The sequence below is a fragment of the Mauremys mutica genome, chromosome 8 (genome assembly GCF_020497125.1).
Source record: "Mauremys mutica isolate MM-2020 ecotype Southern chromosome 8, ASM2049712v1, whole genome shotgun sequence".
Lineage (NCBI taxonomy): Eukaryota > Metazoa > Chordata > Testudines > Geoemydidae > Mauremys > Mauremys mutica.
Genome location: NC_059079.1, coordinates 2,651,274 through 2,674,233, shown reverse-complemented (window position 1 = coordinate 2,674,233; position 22,960 = coordinate 2,651,274). Strand labels below are relative to the sequence as shown.

General features: G+C 55.4%; 1 protein-coding gene across 5 annotated transcripts in view; it reads right to left on the bottom strand.

The window, feature by feature from the left end:
* Positions 1-22,960, bottom strand: part of RNF220 (ring finger protein 220) — a 327,623-nt gene that overhangs the window by 174,397 nt on the left and 130,266 nt on the right. Inside the window, exon 4 of one of the 5 annotated variants that reach the window (XM_045027125.1) lies at positions 11,393-11,467. The exons of the other annotated variants lie outside the window; for them this stretch is intronic. Within the exon in view, the coding sequence (XP_044883060.1) occupies positions 11,393-11,467 (75 nt within the window). The remainder of the gene's footprint in view (positions 1-11,392; positions 11,468-22,960) is intronic. 5 annotated transcript variants of the gene reach the window in all.

The window sequence follows — 22,960 nt, the reverse complement described above, 5'->3', positions numbered from 1 at the left end:
ACATCCCCACCCCCAGATTTGCAGCTTGGCTTGTACCGAGCATGCTCAGTAATGCGGCATGAAGCCGGCTGCCCTCACTCTACTCCCAGCCCCCAACCAGCAGGCACAGGTCATCTCTGCCGGGAGTCATGACGCGCAAGCCACTAGAGCACGGCTGGCTCCTTTAAAATTGTCACCCAAGCCCAATGAAATCCAAAGGGCTCTTGACACGCCGAAGTCGAAAGTTCTCTCTTTGTTTCTGGTTAATAAAAGAAACACAAGGCGGCGGCAGGGAAAGTGTCTGAACAATCAGCACTTGTGTGCCAGCAAAGAAAGGCAGCTTTGTGCTGGCTGGTGCGTTCAGGGCAAGCTCAGGGGTGCCTCGGGATGGTACTGCAGGTACCCCAGCTGTGCCAGTCGGGACAGGGTCACAGAGACAGGCCCAGCCCCTGGCACAGCGTGTTACTGCCTGCATTTATTAATGGAATTGCTGCCTATGTCCTTGTGGGTGTTGGTTTCTGCTCTGCTGACCCACCTCGCGCCTGCTATCACGCCATCCATCGGCACCGCCAGCCCCAGCAATTCCAGGGCTCTGAGCCTTGGTTCCCAGGGGGGCAGGACTTTTCACGGGGAGGGATAAGTGCCTTCCCTTCCGGCAAGCTGTTAGACTCTCCATTCTCTCTGCCTCCCCAGCTCAGCTGGTGGCTCTCTGCCGCAAACCTCCACCCAGCGGGAAGGCACAGCCCACGCTGTCTGGGCACAGCTCTCCGGAGGGTGGAGCCACCACAGGGATTTAACGTGAGCCCATCTCCGTGGCCTCTGGGCACGGAGGTCAAGTTAGGCAGGGAGGGGCAGCCCCATTTGAATTGTATGTAGAGAGGAGTCAAACTGGGCGAGTAGGCCCAGCTCCAAATCTCCCCCAGATAAAGGGGTGTTTGGTCCAGAGTTCTGATTTGGCCCAGCCTAGAGCGAGAAGTTGATCACAAACCCTGAGCTTTCCCTGAGGCAGGGGCCACTGCTGAGGGTAACAGAGGTCCTGGTTCTGCAGCTAAGGGAGAGATGCCCCTGTTCCTTTCCAGTAAGTCTGCTCAGCTCGGTGTCCCATAGGCTGACCCCTCACCATTCCTACACTCCAGGGTGTCACCCCGGCTGCCGAGATCCCAGGCGCTGCACGGGGTCTGGGACTGCCCAGAAGAGTCAGGAGAGGTGAGCAGCTGCAGGTCCCCATGCCCAGGCTGCAGACGCCCTGCAGTTCTCGGAGCCAGGTGCATTATTACATCATCTCTTATACAGCCTGGCATGTTCACAGGAAGTACAGTAAGCCCAGCTAATAATAATACTGGGCACGTATGCTGCACTATTCACCCATTGGCCTGGATGCACTTTACAAAGGTGGGCAAGTATTACTGTGCCCATTACACAGACGGGGAAACTAAGGCTCAGAAAGGGGCCATTGCACTGTGAGTCAGTGGCAGCGCTTGGAATAGGACACAGTAATCCCCACTCCCAGCCCCTGTTCTAACCACTAGGCCCTGCAAGCAGGATAAGGAAGGGAAAGATTGTGCGGGGTGGGGGAGTCGTGATTTTAAACAGCTTTTCTAGGAGGTGGTGCCCTTTGAGGAATTTATGTGAGCGCCAGGTCCCCGAGCACAGGGAGGCCCAGAACTGATGCCCTCTGACCCGGCACCAGTGGAAAGGTCAAGAGCTCTGGCGGATCACGCACCTGGCTGGAGAGCGACCTGGGGTGAAGTCACACCCCAGGCTTGTGCCTGGATTCCAGCGGGTCGGGTGTCCTGTGCAGGAATCCAGAGGCGGGTGTATTGCAAACAGGATGGAGATACCGCTTCACCCTCCCAAGAGAAAGGAGGAGCCTGGGGCTCCCAGGGTCGGGCTCCCCCGAACTACCCCCTTGCCAGGGCCAGGTTGCACTGCCAGTGCTGATGGTTACCCACGGTCCCTGCAGGCCTAGGCTAAGGTGGGGGTTGGTGGGGATAGGTTGGCAATCACAAGAGGTGTCCGGCCCCCTCCCAACCAGAGCCAACTTCCACTCGCTCTCAGGAGCTCCACAGCTCTGCTCCCCGCACAGACTTGTACCGGGCAGGGGGTGGGGGTAGGGCTAAGGGGCAGCTGTAGGAGCCCACAGGAGACACCGTGGGGCAGGGACCCCCAGGAGGTCCCTTCCTTGGCATCTCTTCCTCCTCCTCTCCCCTGGCCTCTGCAATCCCAATCCAATAACAGAGACATCTGCCTCACCTCTTCAATCAATACCCAGCTCTTAATAGTCCTGACGAGCCTCCAAAAACCACGGGCATTAAATGTTAATTATATCTATTTGGATTCAAAAAATTTTATTACTCACGTTAATTATAGCCGGAGTCGTAAAAAGGTGCAGAGCAAAAGGCCTGAGAGACGCAGCAGGAGGGGGCTACAAAGGGAGCTGCTCAAAGCCCCTCTCGGCCGGCTCGGCCGCCGACTGGTGGGGTACGGGGAGGCCGGGCGTGGGGGGTGTTTTTCCAGCACAACATGCCGGGTGCGAAGGAAGCGAGCCCGGCCCAGAGAGAGCAGGGGAGAGCCCATGGGGGCAGCATGGACTCAGTGGGCGAGGAGTGCTTTTCCCTCCCCGACTACCAGCCGCTCAGAAAAGGCTGCTAGGCCTGTGCCCCTCCTCGGTGGGAGCCGCACAGCTGGCCAGCGTGCTCAGCGCTGGGGGCAGCAGGGCAGGTACCCAGGCAGCCGAGGCTGGGTCTGCACCAAGCCCGGGGGCCTCTCATTTACTGCTTTCCTTTTCCCGTAAAACTGAAAGGGGAAGGTGCACCCTTTAATCGCTGCCCCCAGGGCCCCGCCCGAAACCACCCAGCGCCTGAGCGAAGGCTAGGGGTTAATGCTCCTTCCGACACCTCTTTATGATTCATGGGCCTGACCTTGAGCTATAAACTGCTCAACCTCCCTGCCACGCCGGCAGTATTTACAGCCCGCAGGGGCCGGCACACACACGGCTGCAGAGACGGGCGCACGCCGCCATGCACATACACACAAACACCCACGGGCACACACGCAGAGAGGCATGTCCACACCCATACACCCCGGGACATACAAACACCCAGATGTGAACATACAAACACACGTGCACACATGCTGCAGTGCCAGTAGCAGAGCCGTGGGAGCCAGGCTGGACAAGGGGAGGGTAACGCAGAGATCGCCCCCTGCCTGCTGCTATGGGGGGAACCCAGCAGGCCAGAGGGGCAGGGGCTCTGGCCACGGGCAAAGCAGTGACGCTGCCAACTTGGGGCAGGGAACAGCCCCCCTTAACTCCCTAACTAGGGTTTGACACTACGGCCATCAACATGGGAGCTGACCCCCTTGCTCGGGGTCTCTCCTGTCCCCAAGCTAACTGGCCCCCGCTCTCTGAAACCCAGTGCCCTCTCACTTCTCTCCGCAAGCCCACTGTGCAGGCGCTGCTCTGATTACCGGGCTGGGGGCAAAGTCCGTATACCCAATGCCCTCAAGTCTCTTTCGTTCAGCTCTCAGCACCACCATGCCAGCGGCCACGGAGTTCATCCGGCTGCGTTCCCAGCAGGGACTTTACTCGTTGGGACGGAACTGAAACCTCCTCTGCATTCAGATCTGCAGGTATCAAAGGCTGGTGACACATCACCCGGCTGGGTACAGCTGGGGAGGGCGTGTTAGCGTGCCTGCCAGGAGCGGCGCTCAGGTAACTAGAACCCTAACTAACCTCGCTGCTCCATCTCGGACACTAGGGCTGTGCTACTGCACTCGAACTGAACAACCTCTGTCCCCTTGGAGTTCCCTCTGGTGTGTCCACCTAGGACTTCTCATGGGCATTCCAGCCGCTGGGAGGGAGGCCAGCTTCACAGAGCCCCAGGCATACTCAAGGTATCTTCAAAACAGGACAGGAGTGTTGTCTAGTGGTTCGAGCAGCCAGGAGACCTAGGCTCTATTCCCAGCTCTGCCAGTGATTCATTACATGATCTTGGGCAGGTTACGTCCTCTCTTTATGCCTCAGTTTTCCCATCAATATAATGGGGAGAATAAACCCGACCCACCTCGCATTAGGGGGGGTCAGGAGGCTAGGAACAATAATTGTAATTATTAATATTAGATCTTGTGTTAGTGAGTTAGGGAACGTTGGCCAGGTTCAAAAAGTGCCTGGGGTACTTTCACTTCCGCTGCCCACAGTGCCCCCGGCAGGGCCACACCAACTCAGAACTTCCCAGCGGAGAGGTGATCACCTGGGATCAGCGTGAGAGGTAACAGCCAGCCACTCCAGCCAAAAGCCCATTAAACTGGGTGACGTATTGCTAAGAAAATCATCCCTCACTTTTTGTGTGACGTTTCCAGGTTGTTGGAGGTGATTTTTTGGTTGGTTTTGTTTTGTTTTCCCCTCCTTACAAAACAAAAGAGGGAAAACCCGCCCTTATCTCGGAAAGCAGAGTTCAGGAAAAAGCTACTGGTCTTTTGGACTCAGTAAGTCCCCTCGGTAGCCTTGCTTGTCATCTAGGATTTATCAGCCCAACACAGATCGGGTATAATGTGCCATATAACTAGTGCATAAACAAACTTCAGCATGATAAATGCCTTGCTTTGAAGCCATAAAGTTATTAGCTAGTGGCTGTTAGCTACTGCTTAGCATGGGGCACGTTCTTTCCGTTAACCCCTGACTGCCCACCCTGCCGGCCCTGAGGAGGTCTCGGAGTCTGGAGCGGGGGCGGGGGCCCGCTGTGAGACTAAATGTGGTGAAAAGACCCTCGCTTGGCCATGCAAACCTGCTGCCAGGTTTGGCTGGGACAGATGCCCTGGGCAGAGACTTATCGGTGCACTTTGTACCTGCCGAGGGAAAAGGCTGAAGACTGAAAGGAGGAAAGCACTGCCGGGAAGTGAAGCCCTGGAGAAGCTGACGTCCCGCTGCGCCTCTCACCTTTCTCCCGCAGCCCCAAGGGAGCTGGTGGAGAGGCGAGGCCTGGGCTGTAACTGAGCTCTGGGCTGGAATCCAAACCGACCCACGCTCGGAGAACAGGTGGCTTTTCAGGTGCCTCTGTCCGGGTTTAATCCCCACTACTCCCAGCCAAACAACGGTGACCTCCCGACACTCAGGGCCTTCTGCTTCCGAAGCGCATCACAGACATGAACCAGCAGAGCCCAGAAAACCGCAGCTCAGACAGAGACACCCTCACACCGACTCCCCGGCAGCCAACCCTTTGGTGAGCTCGCTGTGTCTCCCCGCAGGCGAGGGGGAGGCGCAGACAGGAGACACAAGGACGAAGGGACAGCGGCGGGGGGCAAGGAGGCCAGGTTCTCTCTCCAGCTCTACCATGGATTTCCATTAAGAGAAGCGCTGATGAGGTCTCTTAAGCAGAAGGGCCCTAAATCACGGCTCTTCTTCTTTGGATCAGCTGGAAATGGCCACGAGACTTTAAAAATCCCCACGGTTAGCAGCACCAGGGCAGCGCCCCCAGGAGGGATGCTGGTACACAGCAGCACAGGCCTAGATGGTTAACATGCCTGCGGCCCCTGGGGGTGTAGTGGAAACAGCTGCATTCGGTGAACCTGCATGCTCAGCCCTCGAGTCACTCCATGGCCGCGGACACCCTGAGGCTGGCCAGGAACTGCTCCTCTGGCCTTCCCTCCCTCGCTGGCTGCTTAATGCAAGGGCGAATGAACTGCAGAGTGAGGATGTGGGTGGCAGCCACTTGTGGGGATCCCTTGTCAAATGGGAACTCCTCAACTCCCAGGCCACTTCTTGAGCCCCGTGGCTGGGCGTGGGGAGGGAGATACCCTAGCTGCTCTCTGGAGCGAGTTCTCCGTTGGGCCCAATGCGGCTCTGCAAAGCACAGAGAGCGGAGGTACTGGTCTGGGCACCCTGCTAGCTGACCGCAGACCCATGCGTCCAGAGCACGGCTCACAGTCTGGATGGGAGTCACCACTGGGCAGTTCCTGACACGCAGCGGTCAGGTCGCCCAACCCAGGCTCAAGCCACCACTGTAAAGGAATGGGCGGGTGGGGGTGGGGGGAGAATCCCATTCAAGGGACTTCCTGTCCCATCCCGCACCCAGACCCTGCCCCACTATTGAAGAGCATCAACATCTAGTAGCTAGGGCACTTCACTGGGCATCAGGACACCTGGGTTCTAGTCGTTGGTCTACCACCGACTGCCACATTCCCTTTGCCCTGGTCTGTTTCGACGGTAAGTTCTTTGGGGCAGGGACTCTGCCTTACTGTGCACGTAGCCAGTGAGGTCCCAGATCTTGGTTTGGGGCTTTCAGGTGCTATTGTAATACAAAGAGCAGCCATGGAGCTACAGCAGCAAGGCATTAAAAAAACCCGAACTTTTCAGACTCCCTAGTAACTGACCAACTGCTCCCTGGTTGCATTTTTTTTTCTTTTCTGCTGGAGCAATAAAAAAGGAAAAATCAACATCCAAATGATCTTGTTTATGGTGACTAAATAAGCTGCATGTGCTTAATCCGTTAGAGTTTAATGAATTTACGACTTGCTTTGGAATTTGACAAGGGCCGTAAAAGAGTAATTAACATTTATCAGTGTGTTTTTTACACACATCCCCACCTTCCTCCCCGACTCGAAGCGGCATTGGGTATCGGGGGGGATATAAAAGAGATCAATTAATTTTTAATAATCTCGGGGAAAGATTGTAGAGTTGAGGTATGAACTCAGGGAGTGTCAATAAATGTGCCAAAGGTTGGCCTGGTATCTGGGCTTTCCACCCGCCCCTTCTTCACATGCTGTTCAGAGGGCTGTAGGTGGCAGTGGGGGCAGGGAGTGGGGAGACAGACTGCGACTTCTATCACCACGTCTGGGCTTGGTTCCCCGCTCCTTCGCCATTTATCATACTGCGCAGAGGCCCATTTATCATCTCATTCAACACATGCTCCCTACCCCAGCTGCTCCAGGGACAAACCTCTGTGCCCCCAGGATGTGATGGGAGAACACAAAGGGTCTCACTGCCTTTGCTCATTTAATGCAGCAAGGGAGGCAGTTTGAAGGGAAAACACAAACTCCACCCACAATCCCAAACTCCGCCCACAGTCTCAGAGGAGTTGAACATTTCTGCTAAAATGATCAGAGTTGTTAAAAATGTCAGTGCTGCTACAGTCTTCATGATCGTTAACTGTAGAAATATTCCACAACATACGCATTATTACACAGCCATCATTAGGGTTCAGAGTTAACAACGTTGAGCTGACTGGGAGATGTTTACACCTCACTTCTGATCCAATCCTTGGCAGTGCTGAGCATCCTCAGCTTCCCTGGGACTGTTCTGCTACAGCAGAGGTGGGGTGCCAGACTAGATGGGCGACTGCTCTGTTCCTGTGCAGCAAGGGGCAAGATAGTGGAGGAGATGGACCATTGGTCTGCTGTGGGCTACTCTGACCTTCTGATACCCAAATATCCCACCTCGAACAGGGCAAGCCCTGCACTACAATCCTCTCCGCCCCAGGCTGGAGGGCTGCTCGGCGCACCCAGGACATCCTGGTGGAAGCTGCTGCTCAGAGCAGGGTGGTGATTGAGGAGCTGCTCCAGGGGCCATCAGGACTCCATTCCCACACCCGCTTCCTGCACCAAGCCCGGGCCAAGCCAGGGAATCTGCAATCCAGACAGCCTTCGGAGCAGCTCGGCCTTGAGCCCGAAGCACAAGCCGTGTGTGTGTGTGTGTGTGTGTGTGTGTGTGTGTGCTAGTCCCCCCACCCTCCCCGTGTGGCGGGGGAGTGGAACGGCCTCTTTGTGTTTGCGGGGGAGAGAGAGAGAAAAGGGCCTGTGGCTGGTCTGTGGGGCAGAGGGTCCTGGAGACCCACAAACAACTGCTCGGGATGATGAATTCCCAAGAGGCCTGAGACTGTCCGGGCATCTGCTCTGGACAGAAACAAATTTTCCCTGTCGAACGTAATGACCCAGAAATAAGCAATGAAGTGGGGTCTGGAGCCAGGGGGTCTGGAGCATCTCTCCCCTGGCTGCACCCGGCCCGAGCCCGGAGCTGCATGAGCAGCCTCACCCCCTTCCCGCTGCTTGGGCTCCTCAGTGCCAGGAACCGCACCCACGGGCCGCTCCATGGCGTAGAGGAGCACTTGGGACGTGATGCTGGGCAGGTGTGTCTCTCCCGTCTAGAGGGACGGGCGTGGGACGGGAGGGCTGGGCGGGAAGGAAGGCCAGGCAAAGTGGAAGATAAAAACCGCCCCCCTGGCCCGACCCCTTTCCTAAGGCCAACTGGGGGTCTGCTCAGCCCCTCTCTGCCTGCGGGGCCCCTGCGGTGGGAGGCTGAGACGACTGAAGCCTGCCCAGGTTCACAGGAGAGACAAGGAGCGAATCTCCTTGATTGGACCGGTTTCTGCCGGGGAGCGAGACACGCTTGCGAGCGACACAGAGCTCCCCTCCAGGTCTCTCTCACCAACCAAAGCTGCTCCGGTAAAAGAGATCACCTCACCCAGCTTGTCTCGCCAATATCCTGCCCCCACCACGGCTCCAACAACCCTGCAAACAACGGCTTGACACTGGACGGCCCTGCCAGCCCCGGTAGGGTTCCCGGCTTGGGAAGTGCTGGCAAAGCTCCTGGTCCTAGCGCAGTGACCCGACAGTGTGCAGCAGCCTCGGCCGCTCGCAGGGAGCAGAGCAGAGACACCGCGCAGGGGAGAGGGAGCTCGGCTGGGAGGAGGCCCCCTCGATGCGTCAAAGCTCTTGGGGAGCAGCGGCAGAAAGCCCTGGCTCCTTGGCTTCCTGATGGGAGAGCGCCAGCCCCCAGCAGCCTCTCAGGGCCAGGCTCTCAGCAGTGCTGCTCTCAGGCCTGCCTCAGACAAGGTGGCTGGGCCTTGCTCACCAGGGGACGTGCCCGCTGTGGTAGGCAGCCGACCCCACTCATCGCGGGCGGGAAGGGATGATAAAGATGGCCGCTCAGGCTCCCAGGGTGAAAAGGGAGTCAGGTTCCGGAGGATGGTTTCCTGAGCAGGGCCCAGAGAAGGGGCGAGAGACTGCCTGGCTCTGGGGAGGAGACATTAACAGCTCAGCACCACGCTGTGCCCTACCCTAGGGCCTTCCTTGTGCAGAGCTCCAAGCGCTCTAGGGAACCTGATGATCCCATTTCACAGAGGGGGAAACTGAGGCACGGAGGGATGACGGGATTTGCTCAAGGGTCATACAGGGAGTCAGTGGCAGAGACAGGAATAGCCCCAGTAGACCTGACACTGGCTCCATTGCTCTTATCTCTAGAGACCCCTGCCTCCCAGCATGGGGTTCTCTCTGCTGCATTAGCCCAGCTTTTATTAGTGGGAGTTGCTGGCTAAGATGTCCCTGGCGGCACCCAAAGCCCACCTGGTGGAAGGGTCAGCACAGCTTTCGTTCCTGTTCATTGCTCAGTGGCTACTTGAGGATGGAGAGCGCTTGTCTAGTGATTAGCACACAGCACTGGCTGCACTTATGTGAGCAGGTCACGGCCCCGCTCTGTGCCTCAGTTTCCCCATCTGTAAAATGGAGATAATGGTACTGATCCATTCCCCAGAGGTGCGTTGTGAGGCTATTATCTGACCCATCAGGGGCTGTGTGACTGGCTAAACGGGGCACGACAGGGCCACTCGCCACTGCTACACCTCTGGCTGCAGCTACGTCCTGGCAACGGCTGCTGTTAGCAAGGAGAATCTGCTCACTCCTGCCTGCAAGGGCTCAGCTGTTTCTGTGTCAGTCTGTTTAAACTTCGTCTCCTCCCTCGGAGACCCCAGAGACCTTGAGCTGGTGGGTGGGATCCCAGTGTCTCTGGGATTCATCACTGCATCTCCAGAGCTTATCGAAACACACTTTGGACAAGGCACCCAAAGGAGAGGAAGCCTGATGGAGTGGATTAGAGCAGGGAACCGGGAGCCAGGACTCCTACTCTCATCTTGGGAAGGGAGTGGGTTCCAGTGGTTAGAGCGGGGGGAGAGGGCTGGGAGCCAGGACTTCTGAGCTCCATCCCCAGCTCAAGGAAGAGCGTCAGTCTAGTGATAATCGCAGGTGGGGCCAGGAGCCACAACTCGTGGATTCTAGTCCTGATGTGCAGCCTTGGCCACCTCACGTCCCCTCTTTGTGCCTCAGTTTCTCCCATCAGGACTATGGAGATAATGATACTGCCCCAGCTAGCCAACGGCCAGTTGAGGCTCCCCACTGTGAGCGCTCCACTCAGGACACGTGAGTTTAAAAGGCCACAGACAACCCCGTGAGCAGGGGGAAACTGTTGAGTCACGCTGAGCACTGGCCATGTTCTTAGGGTTTCAACTGGAACAGTGGAGTCACGGAGCCAGGAAGAGGACAGGTGTTTTGCTGCTGGGGTTGGGAGCACGGTCTGCCCTCCCGCAGACTGCGAAGAGCCCCCCTGATCTCTCCTGCCTGATCCCTCCTGCTGCAGGCTCCTGGCTGACACCTCAGGGCGGGGGAGGCGGGGGCGTGTGGACTGCACCAGGAGCGAGAACCCCAAGGGAGCTGGAAGGGGGGATTTGGGGGAACCCTTTGTGCTCACTGGAGGGAACAGAAGCGACGAGGAAGGTGGCGTTCCCTGGGGAGCAGGCGCGGGTGGTGCTCCCAGGGGGAAAGTGCAGAGACGGGAAATAGAACAAGGACGCCAGCATTCCGGGCACAAAGGGTGGCTCATGGCCCTGGCACTGGCTCGGGTCAGAGGAGAGCTGGGCTCTGTTCCTGGCGCTGCTGCAGATGCCACGATGGCCTGGGGCAAACCGTGTCCACCCATGAAATAGGGCTGCCTTCCTGCCTGGCCTCACGGCTGGGGGCCGGGGGTCAGACTCTGTTCCTTGATGGCGGAGGAGTGGTTAGATGCTACAGGAATTCCCAAGATTTAAGAGGATTCGGATACTATAAAATGAACAGAAGTGGTGCGATGAACCCTCTGTGTCTGTCCTTGCACACGGTAACAGAGAACACTATTCAGATGTATTTTTAGTTTGGTCTCTTTCTGTTTCCCGTGTCTACCAGGCAACTAAGACAATGTTAAAACTAATAACAAACTCCTGCCCAGCCATTTTGTAGGGTTCTTTGACTCCAGACATATTAGGATTTTGGTCATGCTTTAATTATGGTACCCTTTAAAGTCGTTTACAAAGGGTGAATAGATGATATTACAGGCGTGTTACAGATAGGAGCAGTATGTGTGATACGTGGCTATAAGCATCTGAGCAGAAGCTGCCATAGTGAGTGATAAGCTATGATTATAATAAACCTGTGACCTCTTGGACTCTCTAACGACAGATTAACCATTAATTAAAACGGCTATTAATCATTATTAACCCCTTGTAAGCTAGTTATAAACGGAAGTACGACCAGGAAGTGTCTCTTTCTTTCTTACTTTTTTCAAGTTTCTCTAAATAACAACAACAACAAGAAGAATAAAATAATGAAAACTTACAGAGGGGCAGAGTTAAAACCATACGGTGGGTGGTGGTCGCAGACGCTTGTGGCCCTCTTTGGCTGTCGCTTCTATCTGGCAATCAATTGACAAGAAATTGAGATTATGAAATATTGCGACTGTGACCGGAGGAGGAGGGTTTAGTTCCCAAGTTCAAGGAGGAATTGCCACTCCCATGTTGGAATAATTAACAATTAACATCAGCTATTTTGAAAAGGAGAGAAAGGGTTCCCTAGCTATTAACTGTGCCTGCCGGGGAGCCAGTGTCCACTGCACATATGGGACTTCTGGGAAACATTTCCCCAATGCACAAATCCCATTGACTTTCACAGGTGCTCAGCCAGCATTTGTGGCTGCAAAAATCTGTGCGAATCCTTCCGAGATTAAAGAGATGTCCCAGCCTTAGGCACCTTAGCAATGTCATCAGACAGCTGGCTGGACACAGAGCTAGGGGAGAGATGGGGGCGAGAGCCAGGCAGACACAGATCTAATGAAACTCGGAGGAGAGCAGACGTGTGGGGTTAGGGTGGTTGGGGTTACCTCTCTCTCCCTGTTGGGCTAAGGGGGGTCAGACCCTCAGACCCCTCATCTCCATCCATTTCTGGGTGGGCTGGGCCCTGCTTGAGTGTGGGGCATGGAACTGGAAGCATGGCCGTGCGTGGTGGCAGGAGTGCAGCATGCGTGTGACCCTGTGTGCGAAGCCTGTTGCGTAACAGCCTCGGGGGGCTCACTTCCTGAGCCCTTGAGCCGTTGAAGCCTCAGAAACCACCAAGTCCCAGTTGGGTTAGGAACTGCCGTGGGGCCTGTGCTTCCTGCAGGTGCCCTGGGCCCATGAATCACACCTTGTCAGGGATCTGGGCCAGGGGCCGTGCAACCGCCAGCTGGAGCGAAGAGGAACAGAGCTGTGTGCAGCCGCCCAGCACGCGGCCCATTGCTCCGAGGCCGGCTCTGCAGCCAGGCCAGGGAAGGGTTAAGCAGGCATTAATCACGCTCTCAGAGACGTTTCAAAGCCTCTTCCAAATATTATAAAAAATGTCTTTAATCATCTAATTGCGCGAACTCCACTGGTGATGGATGGGGAGATTTCTCCTCTCTCCTCCTGATCCGAACAGATGAGGCTGAAGAGCCCCTGCTCTGGGGGCGGGGGCTCTGGGGGGGGGGAGAAAAGGACGTTTCTCAACCTCCCACCAGAGCAGTTATAAATATGAGGTCATACAGCGAGAGATGATAACGCATTAAGGGCTCTTGAGATATTAGTCTGTCAGCCTCGTTAGACAGAGCTATTTGGGGCTGACTGCATAATTAGAGGCTGGGGTACCCATAACTCACTGGTGTTTATATGGCAGGAAGGGGCTTCGCTTACCATCACCCTTTGCACACTAAGTCATCTTGCAGCAGGCATCAAACTCCTCTCCCCTCCGCAAAAACCATCAGATTCTCTGCTCCCCTGGAACAGCCACTCCTCTGCCCCCCGCCCCGAGGAAGACGCACTCCTCCATCAGACTTTGCCCTTCCAGTAATCGCCTGGGGCTCCGCATCTTCAGTGCAGGGCACAAACATTCCTTCTCACAACTCACCCATCTACAGGTGGGGAAACCAAGGCCCAAGGAGGGGCAGGGCCCACTCTTACCCAGGGAGTTTGTATCAGAGCCGGGAGGAGAACCCAGGACTCCTGAGGCCAAGCCCCTGTGGCTCACCCACCAGGTGACCTGTCAGGAGGACACATGGGAACGGCGAGGAAATCCCCAGCAGTACATAAGAGAAATTCCCCACCTCAGCTCTGGATGACACGACCCACTAGGAAAATGTACCCCCCGCTCCAGGCCTCAAACAGAGGCCTGAAGTCACCATCTCCAAAGGCCTCACAAAGTGGGCTGATTTGCCTCGCTGCCCCATGTGTGTGACCTGAAGGCAGCTTCAGACTGCGACCCACAGCGATTCCCTGGGAACGGCTGGGCAGGGTAGCGCAGGGACTAGCTGGAGGGGTGGGCACTCAGATCCCACAACGATGGGCATCGTATGGGAACCGGCACAGAAGAGAAGGAACTCACTGAGCACGGAGCCGATGGCTCTCAGTCCTTACCCGGAGCCCCCTGCTATCCCAGCCCTGAGCACCACACCCGCCCCGCTTTGCCAGTGCCCCTCAGTCCCGACCTGCCCCTTTCCCCCACCCTCAGCCACGCTCGGCTGCCCAGGATGCTCACTTGTGGGGACAAGGCTCTCTGAGGAGCTGGGTTGAGACTAATCAAACTCACTGTAACCACAGCGAAGTTCAACCGCAGCTCTGCAGAAGTGAAAGCCTGGTGTGTGCAGCACAGCACAGCACCGAGGGTCTCCCACCCAGAGCAGGGATGAGGCCTAGAGGACTCAGTGCCCCCAGCTGACAGGCCCAAGTGCTAAGAGGAGCCGGCCAGGCAGGCCACGCGAGGGAGGGGGACCGTGGAGGAGCTGGGCGTCCAGAACTTGCCCAGGTTTCTCCTCTCCACTCTCGCCGGGCAGCAGAGCTCCCCGCAGGATCAGCCCAAGGGACGCTTCAAAACCAGCGCAGTGGGAAATAAAGCCAGTGAAACAGGGAAGAGGTGCGTTTTCGTTCTAGGTCCATGCAGAGGCAGGAACAGAGACTGCAAAGCACACGGGCAGAGAGGACTGTCCCAGCCTAACCCTAACCTGCCCCCACCCCGGGGATAACGCACAGACATTCACACCGCCAGGCTCCCGACAGGAGCCGTACGCACAGAGAAGGAAGCTAGGGCGCAGGGAGGTGAAGTGACGTGGCCAGGGTCACTGGTCTCCAGCGGCAGGGCTGGGATGAGAGCTCTCACAGCTCCTCTCATCAGCTAGGCCGCGGAGGGGCCGGCCTGGCCGTTTCACAGGTCTGGGCTGAAGAATGGAAGACACTTGATGTCTCTTGGGAGCTGCTGGATGGACAAACCAGGAGGAAACCACAGGGGCCAAACACACGCGTGATCTCACTTTGCTGGCGTCACTGAGCCAGTTTTCCACTTGCAGTGACCTCTCTGAAGTCAACAGAGTGACCCAGCACAGCCGCTCAGGAGACGGGGGCAGGCTGGGGATAGAACTCCCACCCGGCCCCAGGCCAATCCGCCGCTTTGTAGGCACAGCTACATAGCGCTGACGTCACCCAGCGGAGGGCAGTCGGACCTGCCTGTGAACTCAACATGAAGAGGCAACGTTCCCCTGGGACTGCTGAGCTGGAGTGGGAGATGGGGCCAGCACTTGCCCTCTTTCAATCGGAACACGGCCCAGCCGTTACCCTCCCGTCCCCGCCTGAGGCCTCTGGCACTACTGTCGCGGAAATGATAAGCGAGGCGCGTGACAGCACCCTCTAGTGGCTGCTCCACGGAGAGGATACAGGACCTGCTACTAGTGCCGGCAGAGGGAGATCCCTGTTACCTGGAGAAGCCGCAGCCTGTGCTTTTGGAGCTGCAGGGACCACGCTGACACTGCTCCATTTCCAGCCCTACCCAGGAAGCCTCCTCATCCCCGCTCTCAGCTTTCCAAATGCCTCATGGGAGGGGGCAAGGGGTCTGGTAACCCTGTGGCTTCCTGGGCTGAAGCAGGATAATGAATCCTGATGGGAGAAGTGACCTTTTCCAAATGCCACATGCCATTGGATTTTATATCACACCCGGACAATGTGCCATGGGTATTAAAATCGTTTTTCCAATAGAGGTTTGTGTGTGTGAGAGAGAGAGAAAGCGAGAGGGAGAGATGTGGGAAAAATAAAATGAAGACATGAAAATTAGGATGCCTCTAACGCACAGCCTTCAGCGCAGACCAGGTCCTCGCAAAGCAGAATTTACCCAAACGCTTAACGCATTTGACTCTTGAGACCTAGGATGATCTCGTGGTTAGAGCACAGGGCTGGGTGTCAGGATTCCTGGGTTTTTTTTCCTAGTTCTGCCACAGACTTTAGGCAACTCGCTTCCCCCTCTCTGTATGGGGGAAAGCCTTGCAAAGCGTTCCAACTCCATAAGCTTTCCCTGTCCTTAAGAGATGCATATGCAGTGTGCAGGTCTGCACGCATGCACAAACGTACCGACTGTAACCTATACGCACGTATGCACAAGCACGTGCATACACGAGCATTATTGTGTGCTGCACGTGCTCAGGAAAAGCAGAATCTTCCACAGTAGCAAAATCCAACATATTTTGACTCACCTGGGTTTTAAGAAAGTAAATCTACTCCTCCTCAGTATAAATATATTTATATAGACTATTTGCTGTCTATACACATACACACAGATACACACACACACAGAGGCAAGGACAAATTCCCATGAGAAAACACAATACGAAAGGGAGGCACTGGGAGCCAGCTTGTTCCCTCGATCTGCAGAGCAATTGTCCGGCTGAAATAACAACACTGGGATGGAAAAAGAAAAGAAAAAGGGACAAGCTGTGTTTGTTTACTCCGCTTCTTTCTCTCCTCTCCCTCGACAATGCCCTGACACCGTGTCCTGCCGCGCCGGGGCTGCAACCCCACCAGGCTACATTTCCCCCAGCTGGAGCGCTGTTTACAAGCCTTGTCCTGTTTCCATCCTGCCCACAACCAAGCGCAGGCGTTTACAGGACACGCGGTCTGTTCCCCCCTGGCTCTGGCTCTGACGTCCCAGGAGGGGTGGAGGGACAAGGCCGAAATGCAGTGCTGCTGGGCTTGCGAAGGGAGCCCGAGGCACAGCTCGCTACGTGAACAGCAGGCACCGCGCAAGCAACGGCAGCTAACCTGGCCTGCGGAGGGGACCCAGGTGTCCTGTTCTTAAGTGATGCTGGAGCATTCCAGCCTTAATGTTTCTGTCTTTACCCTCTTTGTTCGGTATCAGATTCTGCTCTCTCCGCGTGACAAGGTGCAAGCAGACTGCCCCGGAAGGCCTCTCTCTGCCTGGCCGACGCGGCGCTCTGCCAAATGAGCCTCACCATTTGCCTGGCTGAGCCACCCAACGGGGGGTGCTGCCACGGCCCGTTCAATCCCCTGCGGAGAGGGGTGGCTGTGCCTGTGCACACCCTGACGCCCTTCGCTGGGAAAGTCCCCGACCGCTCCTCTCGTGTGGGGCAGAAACGTGGGTGCAAACCGTTGGTTTGCCGGGAATCCCCTGCCATGGTCGGCAAGAGGCACGGCAAAGTCGCTGGCCCCTAGGACGCACCGCAGAGCCAGTGAAGGGCTAAGGATCCAGACGGTCTGCGCCTGTCCCCATGGCCCTGACGCCCTGGGGGAAGGGAAATCCCGGCACGTAGCCTTGATCTCCCTGTGCTGGATTATGGCTCCATTGGGCCCTTTCTCCGGCAGCCACCTCCCCTGCGATGGGCCAGCGTCCAGACGCTAACCCCAGGGGGCCAGGGGCTCCCCAGAGGCCGATGCTGCCTGCCTGCCTCCGGCTCCTCCACAGAAGGGGCGGGGGGAGCTAGCTAAGGAGCCAGAAGAAAGAGGGTTGCCGCCCTGCGGGGGCTCTGCCCGAGGTCCCACGTGCCCTGACGCACAGAAGTTACATGGGAGGGGATTCAATTGCCAAGCTCAGCAACGCCTGCTCGCTTTATTTCTTCCTGACGGGCGGCGGGAGGCTTGGAGGGGTGGATCGAGGGGATCTTAGCCCGTTCCCACTTTCTCACTCTCATGCCGGTTGCAGCCAGCCTGGGGCTGTCTGGAGGGGATCAAAGACAGGTGCTAGGTCCCTTGGCTGGCAGCTCCTGTGGCCACCCCACAGGGCAGGACAGGCAGGGCCGCCCATCCTGCCATCGCCTGGGCTCCCTCCTGCGCAGATGGGCCTTCCGAAGGGTCGGGCGTTATTTCATGAATCCCAGCTAACGAATTCTGACGCACAAAAAATCTTCTCTTTGGTTCCCTCTGCAGTGGCCTTTGCCACGTGATCCACAGCACCTTTTAATCGCTTCTGCAATGCTAGCGAACAGGAGGGCAGGGTTCTCCCAGCCTGGACCTCTGGGCAGGTTCTGCTCTCACATGGGTCCCACGCACACGGCTGGCAATCAGCATCTCAACATATGCCGTGCCAGGTTGCAGCTGGCAACAGCTAGGTGCCACTTCCCGGCTTCTGCCCGTCTCAAAGAGGATCCAAGAGCTGCTGAGGACACTCCGAAGGGAGCAGCTCCGAGTGCAGCAGCTGGGTCCTGTGCTCTCTCTCAGCCGGGGCAGCTGGCCTTTGCTCGGCGATGGTGGACCCTCTGCACCCACGCACGGGCTGCATGGGCTTATGCCTGATCAGCCAACAACCCTCCTCCTGTTCAGACGACGCAGTAGGACCTGGCGTCCTCCACCCGGTGTGGGCCAGGAACCGAGGTCTGTTATAGTCCAGGGACAGCCTCCCACCGACTCCTACGAGCTTTGGATCAGACCCTTGGCCTGATACCACACACGGATGGTGTGCACGTAGGAAGGAGGGTCTCGTGGGAAGGGACGACTGGAAGACAGGGGGCTGTGTTCTACTCTGGCCATCTTACCGTAGGCAAGTTACTGAAGTCTCTGCCTCAGTTTCCCTATTTGTAAAAGGGCGGCAGTGCAGGGTGAGACAATGTTCATTGTTTGAGGTTGCTGGTTGGAGCAGGGGAAAAGATTATTACACCGTAGGGGTGGGAAGTGTGTATATGCTACACAGAGATGTGTATACACACAGTCTATATACACACTCTGTGCCTTATGGATTCTATTCACACACATTCCTTTGTTTAACACTCTTGAGAGATGCTGTTCTCGTTACAACTTCTAAGTACAAATTACAGTAACTTTTGCAATCAGAATCTGAGGCCCAATGAGCTGTAATTACGAATGTTTTCACGATAGCCATGTTCTCTCATTCTGCCTTTCCAAGGTCCCCTCTCCTGCACCAATCCCGCTCCCAGGTAGCTTTCTTTAGCCTTCTGCTTCTTCCCCACCTAAGCTGTCTTGGGGCTCAGCTCCTTTGAGACAAGGAGATCGTCCAGAAGGAGGGTCAACATGGTGTTCCAGGTGGAGGCAAATCACATTCAGGACATTCAGAAACACCCTCTCCAAGGAGCTGGTGAATGCGCTATCACTCTCCAGTCTTATCTCCCCTGCCTGTTCCCTTTGACCCAACACACGTTTCAGATACTCTGGCATCCGGGGCTGGCTGGAAGTTCTTCAACACTGCAGAGCATGACCGGCCCTAGATCTCAGACAAAGACACCCAAAGTCGCAAACAGTAACTGATCCGGGAGAACAGAAGAACAGAGAGCACCCGCCCAGGCCAGCTCCCCCCCGGCGTCTCCCAACAGAGGGGGCACCAGATCAGCATGTGGTGATGGGGATGGCTGTAGTGGGGCGACGAATCTGAGCTTTAAGAAGAAGAGGTAAGCGAGAAGAGGTGAGCATGTGTGTGTAATTCACAGGGGTGGCTCCTCATCTCCGGAAGCGGATCCTCCAGTCAGGAAGTCATGGCCCTGATTACTTTGTCTTCCACATTTAAGAACATCCCTAACTGCTCCTTGGATAGCTCAATTAGTAAAGTGAATATATTATATAAAGTCTAAAAGATTAAACTCTCATAGGCAGCCCATAATTTCATGAAGAAGTCAGGGGAGCATATCCCTCTTATTAACTCTATAACAAATGTGATGAAAATGTTCAAATAGAATGTTAATGCAATGTTACGTGTAATTTTCCCAGGCGATTTTCTGCTGAAATATTTCTTTATTAATAGTAATTGAGGGTATAAATTATGAATGAGGCGATTTTCTCCTTTCACTGGGAAAGACATACTAATGGCAATAATTCTTTATAATAATTTTGGGGGGGAGAGTGGGAGGGAGCTGGGGCAAGGGGTTTAAAGAAAAAAAACCTTTAAAGGGATTACAAAATATATAGACTAGATGTGAGTGTTTTATTGCCGTGCAGAGGATTTTACACCTGGATAGGCTGAGTGCTGTGTGGTGGGCACGCAGCAGGTCTGTGCGGTGTCTGAGTGTGAAGAACAAAATCCACTGCCACTTCTCTTCATCGGTCTCTAGGCCCACGGCGAATGGAGGGGTTTTCCTGACATTCCCTTTGCAGCCTGTGGTCCTGACTCAGCCAAAACTCCCCCTGACTTTCATGGGCCTGAGGACCTCCTGAGTAAAGGATATTTGTATCCTGTGGGTTTAGTTCTTCAGGCGAGGCCTGATTCCGCTCACCTTCCTTTGTGAGTAAGTCTCGTTGAAATCAATGGGAGTCTGGTAGCACTCGTGAGGAGCAAGAGAGGGCAGAATTGAGCCCTCGGCACTTGGAATGGGCTGGGGTTCGGAAGGACTGAGTTCTCATTACCCCTTTTTCTTTGGAGGAGAGGGGGTCATCCAGCTGTTTGCTGCAGGCAAGCGTGTCTGTCTGCCCGCGTGGGGCTGCGCGCTCCCAGCTGTTGTGTGCAGATGTGCCCTGTCAGGCAGAGGCTACAGGAATTCACTCACTCTGACACAGCCTGCCAAGACAGCGGGGCTATCACTAGGCAGCACCCAAGGCCATTCAGGACTCGATAGCACAGCTGGTCAAAACAGATTTGTCTATATAGTTTTTCAGTGATAAATAGCTGTTAGACAGAAACAGACATGGCAGGTAAATCAATCAATCACTTTCTGCTGAGATTTTTCTATTTTTTGACTAAAATTTTTCAAAAATTTTCATTTCATTTCCATTCGAAATGCTTATTTTGGTTTGATTTTTCACTTTTCCCTCCCTTTGCTCTTTTGGAAAGGAAGCAGAAAGTCTGGGTGTGTGCGGGGCGGAGGGACGGGGACACAACACACAAGGTGGTTCTTTTTCATTTCATTTCAATTTGTTGAAAAATCTGTGAAAAATTTTAACCAAAACTAAATGTTTCCATTTTGCTTGAAAGTTCACAGAAACCACCTGACTCAGAAAGACCGGGAACAGCCCCAGCCCGTCCTGCTCCCAACCCACAAATTCTTGCCACTTGAGCTAAAGCAGAATCCCCATAAATTCTAAGCATCGGAGGGTCTATGACACACAGCTGAGTGGCTCTGATTCCATCCTGTAGGGGCAGGGCTGTCACACCACTAGCCGGGGTATAACAATAAATCATATTCATGGCCAAGACTCCTAAGGGTCAAAGGTAACTGGGGAGAGAGGGGCGGGGGGAACAGCAGCCAGTGTCAGAGGGATAAGTGGGAAGAGCATCCACTGCCAGCTCGGGATGCTGCAGCGAGCCCTGGCGCAGAGGTCTGTTTGGAAAGGGATGCGCCTGCTGCATTCCCCCAGCCCCGGGGCTGCCCATGGGGCTCCTGTATCCACTGGGGAGCCACTGCCACCAGGGACAGATCCTGGCTGTGCCTGGCCCCCTGCCCTCGTGGTTAGCAAGGCGGCTGTTCAAACTGAAAACAAATTTGAGCTCATGCTCAAAGAAAGACGGGGGGGAAGAAGGGAAGAAATGCACAGGGCAGGCACATAATCAGCTTCCCGGGACCTCACGAGCTGCTCAGGACACCCATAAAACAGGCCAGCGGCCACCCCTTGACCACCAAGCAGCTGCACTGACCCCACTGGAGCTGCTCCAGCCCCCAGGCCCGTGCCGAGCAGCTGAGGCGGAGGCTGCACAATGGCTGACGAGACCAGCACGAGCCGTCACCGACCCTCCTCAAAATTAGGTTAATAATTTATGATGTTAAATGGGACAGTTAACAGCTGGGCCAGACACTTCTTCAGCTCATATAGAGCACAACCCGAGTCCTTGGAGAGTTCATTACACGCCACAGCCCGAGCACGAGGCCTCTGGCTCCAGAGAGGCTTTGGCTGGTGCCGCTGGCAACCCGCCTTAGACCTGCCCCTCATCAATTAAAAAACAAGAAAGAAATCATCAGGAAAATGGATTGGAAGAGAGACAATGTCTGGGACACCTTCATGGCGCTCAGAAACCCCTGGGCTTACTCGTGAGCCTTGGGAAGCAGAGGGAGGCTTGTTTCTGGCGTAGGTGGGAGATCACTGTTGCAGGAAGGGGAGTGGAAGATTGAACAGGGAGTGGATGATTGAACAGGGGCACTCTTGCTTCTCGTTGGTAGGGGTGCTGTACTGGCTTTTGACTGAGATGCAAAACAAAGATCCCTGATGGCCAGTGCTCACTAAAGATCCTTTGGCAACCCCAGCATCCTGGCTAAATTCCAACTCAGCGTATCATTGTCTCCCCGCCCACATTTCCCCCACAGGTTTAAAGAGAAACAATAAGCCTTTGTCACTTCGTGTTACGGTACAGCTTCCATATTCCACCCCAGAAGTAGCTGCATTTCAGGAAAGTGGTCCTGTCTATTTTAAGTTTATAAAGTGATATTGCCATACAAAATCAGGGTACTATTAATAGGGCATAATTCTTCCTCTGTACTGGGTATGGGGAAGATCTTTAAAAGATGACAGCCCTGTAACAGGATAAAGGCATTATTGCTACAGCTGTAAGGAATCCCAGGGCCGGAATAGCAGGGGGGCTGCAGGTCGGGATTGAGGGGCACTGGCAGAGCGTGTGTCTGGGTAGCTCAATGCTGGATCAGCCAGGAGGGATTGAGGGGTCACAGCAGTGTTGGTGGGGGGTCCCACAACTAGAAGAGATGGAGATTGGGTAGCAGATGCACAGTGAGGTCCACTAGAAAATCTAGGAAAGAGAAGCAGCACCTACATTAAAATTCACAACGATCAGCCCCAAATTAAACACACACAGCTCCTCGGCTGGGCAAATCATACACCCAGGGAGTCGGGGAGCGTGTTGGAAGGGACAAGGCGGTAAACGCTCTGAGCTTACGCTGCTACCCAAGGAATGTCCAGTGGATGTTTCACTAGCACATCAACGTGTCTTTTCCATCACGTCCTGTCCAGGAGCCAGAGCAGGATCCATCACGCACACCAAGGAGCTTTGACTGGCCAGAGCTTCTCCGGCTCAGTTCCAGTCCAAGAGGAGACCAAGCTCCGAGTCTGAGGGAGCAGAGTTCACTGGGGATGAAAACAGAGCTCCCCTTTGGAACCTGTCCATGATTTCTCGCCATCTCGTCTATCCACCCCCCTTCGGGATCTACCGCCGACTCCGGCATCCCCCTCCAGCACCCAGTTGCCACACACACAATGAGCGAGCAGGGGAACAGAGCAGAAGCAAACTCCTAGAAGAAGACAACGAACAAGAGGTCCCAGGCGCTGGCAGTGACTGACTCTTAAAACCCCTCTCACCGTTCCCCACCCCGTGCCATGCAGTGACGGGCCCCCCATACCTGGTGGCGCCCTCCAAGCCCCTCCCTCTTCCTCTGAGCAAAGCATCTGGGTGTCACTTTGTTACTGCAGACAAGCTGGGATGGCTGGAGATGCCGTGTGACTTGAGCCTGGGAGAAACCCAGGATGCAAAGCAAGGGTCACAGCCCTGCCACAGATGGGCTCTGGGCTCTCTTGGGAGCAGGACTGTCCCTGCACAGAGCTCTCCTCTTAGATTGTCCAGTTCATCCTTTTACCCACTTTAAGGGGACTTCTCTGCACTTTGCTTTTTAAAACAAATGCCGTCGGATTTCCCAGCGCTGGTGAAAGAAGCCAGAGTCGCGGCTCCACAGATGGCAAGGCCAGAA